The following is a 13,522-nucleotide window of genomic DNA, read 5'->3' as shown; positions in this document are numbered from 1 at the left end:
TACTTTCTTTAAGATAACCCGTTTTATGCACACTCTCTCAAACACCCACATTGAAGGCCAATGGCCAAATTCCTTATCATGCTACAACAGCATCCAAAAACCTTATCAGGACTTATCCCTCATTTTGTAATGTGCTCTACTATAGAAAGAGGGAGTCTCCCAAGACTTTTTGGCAACTCAGCTTTAAGGGTGTTAAAGCACCACAAATAGAAGTGAAAATGTAATAAAAGCAGGGAGACCCCAGGAATGCAGCTATTCCCCCTCCAGCCAGAGAAGTGCTAGCATTGTATTCTTTATGGAACACAAAATAGTAGAATGACACACTAAAGGAAATGTTTCCACCTCTTGACCTGAACTGTCTATGCAGAGCTTTAATACTCTAGTACAGATCTGACCAGTTCTTGTCACACTGTTTTGTAGGAAGGAAACTTAACAACAAAGATAGTGGTGGATATACCACTCCAGCATTTATACTCTGCTTTGGCTCCTCTTTGGACACTGAAGTCCTTTTGAAGAATTGGTAACCCTCTCTGCACCAAAAGACTGTTGCAAACCAGCTGCGAGTTGCCTTTTTGCAATCTGACTTGCAAACCTCAACATAGAAAATATAAAGGCTTGACATTAACCTTTAGAGAACATTTAGATGTATGCTTGTAAATTCAGTTCTGTAAGCATTAAGATAGTTAATCAATCTCACAATTTTCAGAATTACAGACAAACCCCTCTTTGATTTACTGTCCTAAGTATTTCTAAACCAAACCAAACACCTCACTTTCATTTATAACCATTGCGTAGAAACTAATCAAGCTATTCTTTTGCTAAGTATATAGGAAAGGAAGAAACAGACTTCTCAATCTCTTTACTAAGTATTTGGGAAATATTCAGATTGAGTTATGATAGGAATATCACAAAGCCAGATTTTGTTGCTGTCTCCACCTCCTCACTGCCTGATCTTGGTTGCACTAGATGTAATCTTTAAGTGCATTAGGGCTCTGTCTATATATGCACACACATAGAAAGAAGTGTAGGTATAGAGACAAGTAAGGAAGCAATCATACTCTGTTTCTGCAAAGCAATTCCAAATCCCCAGATGAAAACCACTGAAAACGTACAAGCTACAATCACAGCTAAAGCACTGCCAGCTGATGATGCTACCTGGAACAGATCCTGCATCTATGCATTGGCACACACACAGAACAGCCCCCCAAAAATGTCAGCACTAGCAGTGGGGTTCAGCCTGGATCATTCTGCTTTCTCAAATGAAAGGTTTCAAATGAAATGTACCAAGGAATTCAAAATACTGAAAGAAAGAAACAGGGTAGATAGGGAAAAGGCATGATTTGTGTGCATAGTTATACAATTTGTGACCTTCATGCTAAAGCAGAAATAAAAAAGGGACCACGATTAAACAATATTTCTGGTGCAAAATTCTATTAACCAATGAAAAGTTTGGAAGCAACAAATCAGGTAAGAAAATGCCATAAACTGGATTTGAAATGTTAATTTTCCTTATATGATTAAAAGATGCCCATTATTTATGCTGGGAAGTACGTTTTTGTAAGACATCCCAGGAAAAAACACAACTATCAGAGAGTTTTTTGAATATCTTTTCCACACTTTCTGCACTATTTTTTACCTTTAAGAAGACTGTGAGAGATTTAAGCTTGCTTGGGGACAGATTACAGAAAAAAATCACAGCAGTTGTAAACTGTTTAGGGAGTGAAATAGTGTCTCCTCTTTTATTTGGGATTAAACATACTTAAATAAGATCAGTAAAGGATTTTTTTCAGGGGAAAAATAGTGTCTGTCAGGAAGAAATATTTGCTATATCTAGAATACTAAATAGTTTTCTACTCAGAATAAAAAACAGTACATACAATATAGCTGAAAATTAAAGCACAATTGAAAAATTTTTTTGTAAGGAAAAGACCAAAAATTATTTCTGTATCAAAAAACGGGGAGAAATCCATACAAAAGAATAAAAAGCCTGGAAATATCGGGAACTTCTGGCTTCATGTTTGAAATCTGACATTCTCTAAGACAGGTCCTGGTATTAGAAGATGACATTATTGTTGAGGTCTAAAACTGAGTGGTGGTAATCTGAAACAGAAACTTGTTCAGATCTTCTGAGAATAAAGTTTCACCTGATTAAAGCCTCTTGTATTAAATCTACCTTTCTTTTTTACATGATTTTAGGCTTGCTGCAAATTCCTCTATATTTTCTTAAACTGATACAGGAGAATAAAGTTATAGGATAATGTACATCCTGGATTGCTTTCACTGCTTCTAAGCAGTATGGGTATTCCACCAATGTTGCTCAGCAGAGAATGAAGAGGAGCATCTTTGGTTGCTGTTTTGACTATGTTCTGGAGAGTCATGAAAAAGAGCTTTACTAGTGCCACAAAATAACTATAACAAGACTGTTTCTTTACTTCCACGCTCTCAGCAGCCCAAGAAAGGTTGAAAAGTGATCTGATATTCTGCTTCATGGTTTGATTCTTTACACTTGGTATAAAGAACTCTTGTGTGTATCAAAAACATATGATCTCCCAAGAACCACACAGCAGCTGGAGATAGATGATTAAGCCATTTTCCCTCCCTACACTCAGTGTGCCTCCTGTGCTCAGGGCAGTAGGAAGGGAGGCACAAGAGCTGGCTTATATCAGTCTCACCTTGCCTGAAGAGATGTAGACAGTTTCCATTTTCTTTGTGCCATTTGAATGCAAAGAAAGGAGAACAGGACAAATTAATTGCCTTGGTATATTGACTGTGGCTGTCTGACAGTTTTTAAATGTTTGGACTGTGGGCTAAAAGGGTTGGACAACACTGGTGTACATGTAGATACAGATGGCTGCACACTTACAAAAGGATTTTTTAATGCCAGCCAAACTGAAAAGGAGGAAGCATGAGGAAAATATATGTAAGTAATGAGATGAGAACACTAGTCTCAGCTTTCAGAATTGCCATGTAAGTATGGTAAAATTTCACAATGAGAGCATTCCTGATTTTTTTTTTTTAAAGTTTCAAGGACTCTGCAGCACAGCAATATCTGTGTATTTACCTAATGTGACAAGTTTTAGCGTGTCCTAATCAAACCTAATCACCTCTACTTTCTACTAGGTACTACACTGATCAATGGAAAAGCTTTCTAGGCAAGAACTTGGAAAATGATAAAAGCATTTACCATCATTATTTTCTGCTTTTGACAATGATCTATGTCTGTACAGCTCATCAGTCATCTCTTGTAAAAACAGCGTGGCACTTTGATCAAACAGCCAACAATAGCTTCTCGCATAAGGTAAAGTGTTATGAGAGGCCATCAGATAGAAATCACATTTTCCCTGAACAATAGGAAGCCAGAAATGATGTGCTTGATTTACTTGCAAATAAAATAATGTGAAAGGTGATATCTTCACAGAGGTTAAAAAGACAGCGATCCTTTTATTCACCTTTCTTCGTGTTAAACAAACTTCACTGTCATGTTGCAACTGAGATGGAGTGTCTATGCAGTGATAAAGAGGCACATTCCAGCTCTACGAAACATAACTGCCACTGTTGAAAAATTACCTGCATTAAACCTTACACTTATCCCACAAATTTTAAGAGCAAGATGTGGGAGTTTGATTTTGATTACAGGCCTCTATCTGTGTGGCGGGCAAAGGTCTTTAACCTATGCGTTCTGAATGTACTAGGTACATAGTTTCATCAGTGTCATGCCTCATTGGGTCAATGTAGGATTTTATCTAAAACCTGAGGCTTTTCAGTTTACACTATATATGCAAACACAACCTTTTACTGGTGCTCTCTGCCTTTTGTTTCATTGAGAGGATCTATGGTATTTATAGGAAAGGGAGCTGGAGACATCTTAAACTTATTTTACTCACTTAGATTCCTATTGAGCTGAGGTCTTCAAAAGAGAAAGACTGTTTATTTGAAGACTGGTATGTACCAGAGCCACTGAAGCCTAACACTTTTTATTCTACTGATTGCAACAATGCTCATTTTTAAGAGGGCTGACACACATTCTCCATTTCTGAATATAAACTGAAGTAAAAAATTATTCTACTTTATTTTTGCAGTCTGTAAAGGACTGATTATTTTTGTAGAAAAGGTAATACTGCTGTAGATAATCTTCTCTTGATGTCATGCTAGGAGATGTGTGTCAAGATTCAAACAGGTATCTGCATAGTCCCATTGCAAAAGTAGTTCAAAGGGTGAAGGAAAAGGCACAGGTAAAGCTTCAACAGCAGCTGGAATTTGAAGCAAGTGGATAAGTTGCCTACAGCTTACCATGATAGCTGTAATAGGGAAGGGGGTATCTCAGCTCAGAAAATATTTTTTATTTGATTAGAAGTCACTTTTTTGGTGATTTGGTCAGGAAAAATACTCATGAATCACATTGTCTTAAGGTATGTCACCATAGAACTGCCAAGAATGGGAGTCTCAACCCTCACAGCCTCCAGGCCCATTGCTGCTCTGGAGTTACGGTGCTCAGCTCCTGTAGACAGCAGACTCTAGGAGCTAACTGGGAAATGCAATCATGCAAAATCATGAATAATCTCTACTTCACTGCTGATTTTCTGAATCAGCTCACTGTAAGATCAGATTAATGCCAGTGTTGGTACAAAGCAGAGGGGACAGGAACAAGACTGGTTCCTGTTAGGCTTGTCTAGCTGAAAAAATACCTGAAAAACTCAGAATAGCGAAGTTTTTGCTTTCCTTCCTTTCCAAAGAAGTGTACCAGCAGCATAGTATTAACACCACAGTCTTCCAGTTCTGTTTCCTATTAAAAAAAAAAACCAGTATGATTGTTATGCACTGCATGATTAATATATACTCACCACAAATTTAGAAATATTTATTTTAACCAGAATTTCACAAGAGATACTTGCAATTTAATTACTATCACACAAGATCTCAGAGCTGAACACCACTTCCAACATCAACTGCTAACAGTGTATTATAAGTTCTGCTTCTAAATATTCTGTATGAAAGATAAGGACAAATTACAACCAGTGTCAGTGTATTTTATTATTAAAATGGAGAAGGTTGCAAGTTAAATCTTTAAAAATCTTTATTCTTAGGTGAATAGAAGATTTAAATAAAGGTAATATCTGTAAAAAAAATTTTAGTTATATATTTCTAATATGTTACAGCCATTTAAAAACATACACAATAGTCTTATAAATGAAACTAGGAAAATACAAACATTGACAATGCTGTATTATAATATGGTCTTACAAGGCTTCTTCAAAATTTTCAATGTTAGAGATTTTTCTATGTATTTTTAAAACCCAAAGAAGAAATTTTTGCAGAGAAGGGGTGCACATTGTTTCAACTCAACAGCATCTTTAACAAGCCTAAACCCACACATAATTCTTCTTTCAGCACTAGCATACAGGCATTTCTTTGAACACAACAAAACACTAAGCAACACGAGATTTTTTTTTTTGTAAGTCCGTAGGGATTTCAGCAAACTATTCTTATGACATCTAAATAGCCTCTGTGTCTTTTATCTGCTTGAAGAGGTAAGATGAAAGACAAAAGTCTATTCATAAGATTTAATACTAATGGTTATTTAGCTTTCAGCGTCATCAATAACAAGTCCCATTAGTCCACTGCGTTTCATGCTTACTGCATATGTGACACAGTTATTTCATAGTTAAAGCATTCCTCATTTCTACTGCAAGCTACAATTCACCAAATGCCAGTGACATGAGTTATGTATGAGTGAACCCAGAAAAAAACCTCTTCAAGCCACATGCAAACTTTTATAATTTAATTGCAGGCAAAGAATATTTAAATACCTGCAAGATCCATCCTTCTGAAGTTTAAACACTTCAGATTACTGTGAAGACTGATGCATAAACATTGGCATATGCTTTTTTGAAAGTCAAAAGTCAAACATTCATGTATGCTTATTTGAAATTCAAACCCAAACTATTTATATCAAAATGCAAAGTTTTCTAAGAAGAAAGAAGAATCCACATATCCTTCAGTGCAGTCAGATTCTAATGTGTGTTCTGCTTACATGTTTAAAGGAGACTTAAAAAATGCAAGAAATAAATTTGCTGGTGTAATTTTAAAAACTGAATTCATGATTATGCAATTTAATGCTTCCAATTTAATAAGTCCATATTACAATCAGTGCCATATTGAAAACAAACTGAAAAACTAGGTTTAAAATAAGCTTTTAAAAACTTAAGTCTGCGACAGAAAGTTTTTTTCTTCTATTTCTCTAGTTACAAGCTAGAAGAAGACATACAAACAATACCTACCTCATCTTACCTAAGATGACAAAGCCTATCCCTGAATTAATAACAAATATGCACTACTTGTTGGCTACCCTCTTTATCAGTTGAAATTCCATAGTGAAATTGGCAGATGTCCAAATACCATGTTAGTGAGAGTTAAATATATTTTAAAACTACAAAACAGTACATCTCTTTAAAGCATAAAATGCAGTAGGAGACCACAGAGACTACAGCTTAAGGGTAAAATTTCAAAAAATTGCTTTTTCTAGCATTAATGCTATTAAATTAAAGTACATGTTAGTACACAATTCCTTTTTGTTCACAGAATCATTAGGAGCTTTTGCTGTTGAACTGTATAAATTAGTACCAACATGACAAATCTTTGTTAGAAGATAATGAGAGTTCTATTAATATTTCCAACACCTCACCCTACTGAGCTTAGGTAAAAGAATAACTTACATTTGGAATGTCTCTGCAATGAGAATGAAATGGTAACCTAATCCTAGAGCTGCAAAGAAGATCAGACTCATAGCTTTGAGTCACTATCTAAATTGAGTGAAAGTTTGTATTCTGGTGTATCTGGTACCTTCAGCTCCGGTAGGGTGCACCATAGAATCCTTCTGAACTGTGCATTTTACCGAAAGCTGAGGCACAGAGTGGAGAAAGAATCGTGATGTTCTTAGTTTCGTCTTGATAAAAGCACAGAATGGGGCAGGGACATGTATCTCGACTGGGGAACTCAGACATGTTCCAGGGTCAGACAAAGAATCCCAAAGACCACACAATCTGATGCCACACAAGTCTGTGAACTAATGAACACGTGTACATATTACAAACATAGGCTAATTTTCCTAGAGTAATGTTAACGCCTCCTACACTTTTCAAAAGCACCATGAACTGCTGAATTATGCAATTATTTCTTTTTAAGCAAGATCAGATAACACAACAGTTATTTCCTTATTACATTACACAGGCTGTTAACATAAGAGGCCTGGTGCTGCAAACACTGAGTCATGGGCACAGATCTACCTAACCCTGTAGCTCCCCACTGAGCTTTTGACATTTAGGACCTGATACTGCGGCAAGTATCAACAAGTGCCACTGAGAAGAAACTTATCGCACAGGGAGATGGGATTTTAAGAATAATGTACCTAACTGATTTTCAAAACTCATCTGAAATGCTAATAGACTTACTGTCTCTAGATTCTTACCACCTTTCCTTGCAGAATTTGCCTGAGGCATGACCGGAAAGCATTCATCATGATTAAAATCTGCAATTCGTTTCTTGTTCTCGTGCTTGCTTCCTGGGAGACAGTATTTGCTGTGCAATGTCTTGTTTCAATAGAAATTGTAAAAATACATATTTCGGATTGCATTTTTTTTTTTTAGTTAAAAGGAGAGTGTGTAGATGGAAGAACGGGTAGAAAAGTGAGGTCAGGCAAGGAGAACATTAACTTAGTTTCTGTCTGCTAGTGATGTCCCAAATCTTTCCAAAGGTAAGACTAAATCCTTGCAAATTTTTCTGAGTCTACTTCTCTGAAATGTTCTTTGTTTTTAAGCTGCTAGCTCAGTCAATTAATCATACCAGACTTCTATCCCAGCCTACCCTCATACACTGCTCAAGAGAATTCAAACTTTCTGTGATTTTGAGAGTCTCTAAGAAGTTGGGATATATCCTACTACTCAGTTCTGAGAAGAAGGTTTAAAGATGTATCCATTATGAAATTAATCCTACCAGCTACAGCCAGTCAAAGGAACTGTAAACAGGCAAACTAGTGGGACCAGGAGACCAGATCTCCAAAAGCAGTCCTTTTTGGTGAAGTCCAGACAGTCTCAAGTGGGCCCCAGAATGACACAACATATTTTATGATGAATCAACTCTCATCATGATGTAAATCCATACTTAAGCTTTTTAATGTTTTGCAACACACTTTCTTATTAGGTAGGATTCAAGGTCTGATGCAGAAGGGCTAAAATGTGCACAACTGTTTCTACAGAGGATATAACAGACGTCTGAGAAATCTCATAGAACAGTTTCTAAACAATAAACAGCTTATATCCAGCATTCAATCCATAATTCCCATTATTGGTGGGATGAGTTGTTTTTCAATGACAACTAATGCCATGGAATCTCTCTGCTGTACCCTTAGTGCCTTAAGTAATGAAGAATGTGGAACTTCATGGACATCCTTAGGTTTCAGCATGTCACCCACAGTTCTGCATTTGTGAAGAGGTGCAGAATAAAAATGGTTTCCAGCCAAAGCGGATAAGCTAATTTGGGAGTAGATACTGTAAGAGATACTTTATGCCACAAATAGAAACAGGTTGAAACTAGTCTTGTTGTGAGTGGGTTGACTGTGACAAGGAGTCACAGAATGCCACTGTTGCACTGCAAAGCCTGAGGCTGCCCCAGGGGTGCACTGCTGGCAGCCTGTGAAAGCAGCTCCTATGCACAGCTGGGGACAGCTCCTCACAAGAATTCAGGCCTCTCTGTCATGGCATACTTTCCCCCCCAAAGTAGAGATTCCATCAAAAGGACCCCCCTCAGCAGGTGTGATGTGCTTTGAAGCACAATATTTCAATCAACATGGACTTGGCCTTGAAGACCAAGCACATCCATCCTCAGCATGTGCAAACCTCCTTGCTCTCGGTGCTGAACCTGACTCAGGTGGACTGTGACCAACTCCCCCAGCCCGGTATCCAAACACATCCACAGGTAGTCCACATTCATGCTGCCATCACAGGTTTCAGTTACCCCAAAATGCCAACTGAGCATGTTTAAGTGCACCATTTCTAATTTATTCCAACTAATTTTACAAGCAAATGCATTAGGTAGCCTTCAGAGATGATAACCAGATTCTTACTGTTTTGAATCAAAGACAAATTAGTGCAAATCACGTGTCTTCCTTGGGCTATCAGGAGCCCACACTGCTATCTGGCTTGTCTGTATAATTTAAAGTGCTTCAGAGTAGGTTAAATAGCAGAGACTAAAAGGGTGGTCTTGCCTTACACAGTTGTGCAATAGAAAGCAACGCTACTGTGACCATGACAGATGTCCAGATGAATTCCTTGTGGGAGAGGCTTTTGCTGTTTAAGCCAAATTCAATGTACTTGCAGAATAGGTACCTAGAAAGATGTCAGAAAGCATGTTTCTTTTTCTCTCTTGAGGTTATAATGTCATCGGCTCATATGGAAAAATAAAATAATTTCCTTGTCCATGAGGCAAAAAAAGACCCCACAGTTTTTTAGCATCCTAATACTTTGGTGTCAGATGTCTTGATTCTTTAGGGAGTTTACCTGTCTGGAGGGCTTTCTTTAAAGCATGCAGGACCATCACAGTGCTCCTTCGTTTAAACTATCTAAAAGCTTTTCAACAGAATTCAATGTTAAACTGCTGATAGAAAACATACATATTTATGTTGGAGAAGATAGGTCAAGAAAAAATGTGCATTCCAGCTGAACTGAGAGGTTACAAGATTAATGACAGACTGTTTTGGGAAGGGATATTAATTTTAGTCTTGGACTAGAGTCTTGCAAAATTTGATGTGTTGCACCCCTGTTACAGAGTACTGCAGAGTACAGACAGTCTTTAGTTACACTGGGCCCAGGGTTATGCAGAGTTTGAAGGTCTGGGCAGAAAACTTTAAACTAACTAGAGATTCTAGGGAGCAGATGGGTAAGTTATGATGACCTGCACAGTCCCTGTGGCTGAGGAGATGCATCAAAATGAGGCAAGGTCTGAAGGTCCAAGTGTAAAACCTTGTCCTTACCAGGTAAGCAGTGATAAATGTGTGAATGACTAATCTCATTTACCTCTTCTAGAACCACAAGAAAAAAAAAAAAGTAGACAGGTTAAAACAACTGATACACAAATAATAGGATATTATTCATATATGGGTCTAAAAGTATACCATGTATAGTCCCACTTAATTTTAGTTCAAAGGTTTTCTGTTTAAAAGAGATAAACAGCTGTGTCCCCAGTTACTAATTAAATGTTAAAAAACTCCCCAACCACACTTTTCACACTTTGTACGAAAATGTGTTCATTATGAAATCCAGAAGTATATGTTTAATCACTTGGAAATGAGACAGCACATGTATTTCCCAACATTAATTTCATTACAAGAACAAATATAAAACATTCTGTATTGTCATTCCTTTTCTAACAATAGCTAAAATTAACTTATAAGTTTACCCATTACATAAACCATATTAAGTGGGAGGTATTGAAAGTACTTGATAACTCATTAATCTAAATTGAAGGGCCTGAGAGCAAAGTCCCTGATCTAGAATATTCCCTGCCTATAAAGGAGATATCTGCAGGCATTAGCACTGTTTTCACTACCAGAACACTAAAGCACCATACACTGTTAGAGCAGCCTTTTAAAGAACTCAGGGCAGTAACACAAAAGCAATGGGTGCCGGTCACTGGACAACACCTTTTCAAAATACACCAAAATCTTCTAGTTCATGCACTTTCCTGCTATATTCTAAACCACTTCCAGGCAGGCAGTTTGGTTCTCCTCTTCCATGAACCACAGTGACATGTTCAGCTGGATGTTTCACATGAAGAACAGTTCTGCTAGGAAGCCAGATGGAGCATTTCCTTTGGCCTGTGGGGAAGGTGAGTGAGGTCATTGCCTCTGTTGACTTCTTCACCATTTTCCCCAATCTAATTAGAAAGAACCAGGTTCCAGTTTTGTAAGCCTGCCTGCACCTGTAAGCCTCCTTCACTGTGTGGGTACCCCTGCTATGAGTAAATCAGATTGCATACTCTGCAAAACTCAGCATGGAACTTCCCAAAAGATGGGGTTAGTTAAGGCTGGTCAGACTTTTTGGTTTTTCTTCCAGCATCAATTATAATATTGGAAAATGGAAACCCTTCCATTGAAATATATATGTATCTGGATAGCCAAGGCCACTGCAATCACATTCAAGGGCTGTTACTGGTGAAAATTTGAATTTTAGGCGTTTAAGTCAAAGTTTCAGTAAAAAAGGCAGACCTGGGAACACAGAAAACTCCTTTCTCTTTTCCTAATACAGTAACTCAATGAGTATTAAATGGTATCTCCATATAGTTAATAAATGACTGAGACCTTTGTTTACACTGTAACAGGAACACACCCGGATAAACCCACTGGTTAAATAAAATTGCAGACTACCATTTAAACCGTATTTTCCTAAGTTGGTGACTTTTTCCATCTGGTATCAGAGACTGGATTTACTCTGAAAAACCAGCAGACTCATATGCAAATTACGAAATAAAGAACTATCCCAAACATCAAAATTCCATTGTAGTATCTCAGCTTTCAAAAGACACAGTCAACTTAAACCCCATATTTTTATGCTTCATCTGCTTTGCTTAAAAGGAATACTATGACTGCCATAACTATTAAAAAGAAAGGGTAAAAACATATCCACTGACTACATTGTATAGTCATATTCACTGCTTACAAATATAATCAACTTCTTTCATGGGAGACTGAGATAGGAAAGAAAATAAAAATTAGAAGAAATGTGATAATCTGGATTTTGCCAAGAAGAATTATAGAGATCAGAAAAATTTCAAGTTAGCTGTAGTCTCCATAGCTATTTAATTCTTCTTTTGTACTATAATTCCATTGATAATCTTTCAAGAAATATTAAATAATATTTTCTGGTTGCAATAACTTCAGATTTTTCTGAATGGAGAATTCTGAAGACAAAATTTGAAGCAAGACAAAAACAAAAGAGAGACGTTCCGGCTCAGGTATTCAATTAGCTTACAATAACCTTATGTGTTCATAACTAATCTGCCCAACTGTATCAAAGTTTTCTGGAAATTTTATACTATAGCTGTGCATTCATGCAGAATAAAGATCCTTTTTCTTTCACTGTCATGGCAGTTAAGTCTCAATTGAAATCAGTTTTGAGGAGCGGACAACCCTATTAATCCTAGCTATTTTAATCTGGTGACTGATGAAAAGATTCAAGAAAAGCGATGGTTGTTAGTCAGTCAAACAATTTTTAACTGAACTTTGAATCTACATTAAGGGAGGAAAATTTTTGTGCACCAGAAGCCACTTTATGCCTAATAGATATTAAAGGTGCTGGCAGTACTGCCACTTTCGCTTTTTCCCCAGGCAGGTGAAAAAGTAAACGTGAGCAACTCTTTGAAGAAACTGCTGAAGTATGATAGGTTTACAAAGCAGAGCCCTGTATAAATTCCTTATTGAATGCTTTCAACATGAGCAGCTGCCACCTCATGCCTAACGTAAACTGAAAGTTTACAACTGAAGGCAAGTTTGTGGTGAGAAAAATATCCTTCAGCTACACCATCCAATTTAAGCATGCAAGAAAAGTAGTGCTGCTGATGTAAGCAGCATCTTATAGTAATAGATGGAGATAATCCATCTGTACTCTCCTCCTCCTTAGAATCATGGAATAATTTAGATTGGAAAAAACCTCTAGGATCATCAAGTCCAACCTTTAGCCCAGCACTGCCAAGTCCAACACTAAATTATGACTCTTAAGCATCACAGCTGCACATTTTTTTGAACACTTCCAGGGACAGCAATTCCACCGCTTCCCTGGACAGCCTGTTCTAATGCTTGATCACCCTTTCAGTGAAAATTTTTTTCCTAACAGCCAATCTAAACCTCCCCTGATGCAACTTGAGGCACTGCCGCTTGTGCTATTGCATGTAATGTGGTTCAACAGCCTCTTCAGAGGTGTTTTCAGTATGCTCAGGACTTTGTCTCTCTGTTTTCAGTCTCACTCAATCTCACCTAGGCTACAGAATATCTTGTCTCTCTGCTGAGTACAGAATGAAGAGGAGACGGCAGCTGGCAAAGACTCTCTCTGAGAAGAAGGGAGGCTGCAGGTGGCTGGCTTCAAGGGAAAACAGACAGAAGTGAGCAGGAATTTTCCCGTCCGTTTCATCGAAGAGATGTATTTACCATTTCCTAAAGGTCTGCAAAACAATGTAACTTCTTTCCCAGTTGAAAGATCATACTCTAAGATTGTTTCTTCTGGTCTGCATCCACACCATCTTGTCAGTGTACAGTCGTGACGGCCGATAAAGATACAAGGAGTCAGTTATGTGCAGAAAAGATGTCTTCTGTCTTTATTTTCTCATCTGCTCTTTTATACTCCTTGCTAGCAGCAAGCAGTATCCTTATTTTAGGTAAGCAAGCAACAGCGTTTTCATTGGCTAGGTTCTACTGACATTTGGCAAAGCTCAAGGCCTCATTGCAGTTCCCACATCCTAGGCCTACCAACTTTACAGT

At 37.6% G+C, this 13,522-nt stretch overlaps 1 protein-coding gene across 2 annotated transcripts in view; it reads right to left on the bottom strand.

Moving 5' to 3' along the window:
• Positions 1–13,522, bottom strand: part of MICU2 (mitochondrial calcium uptake 2) — a 147,714-nt gene that overhangs the window by 13,291 nt on the left and 120,901 nt on the right. For both annotated transcript variants that reach the window (XM_032679527.1, XM_032679526.1), the window contains exon 8: positions 4,686–4,783. In XM_032679527.1, the coding sequence (XP_032535418.1) occupies positions 4,686–4,783 (98 nt within the window). The remainder of the gene's footprint in view (positions 1–4,685; positions 4,784–13,522) is intronic.

Source organism: Chiroxiphia lanceolata, chromosome 2, assembly GCF_009829145.1.
Source record: "Chiroxiphia lanceolata isolate bChiLan1 chromosome 2, bChiLan1.pri, whole genome shotgun sequence".
Taxonomy (NCBI): Eukaryota; Metazoa; Chordata; class Aves; order Passeriformes; family Pipridae; genus Chiroxiphia; species Chiroxiphia lanceolata.
Note: the sequence above shows the minus strand (reverse complement) of the source record. Positions and strands in the feature narration are given on the sequence as shown.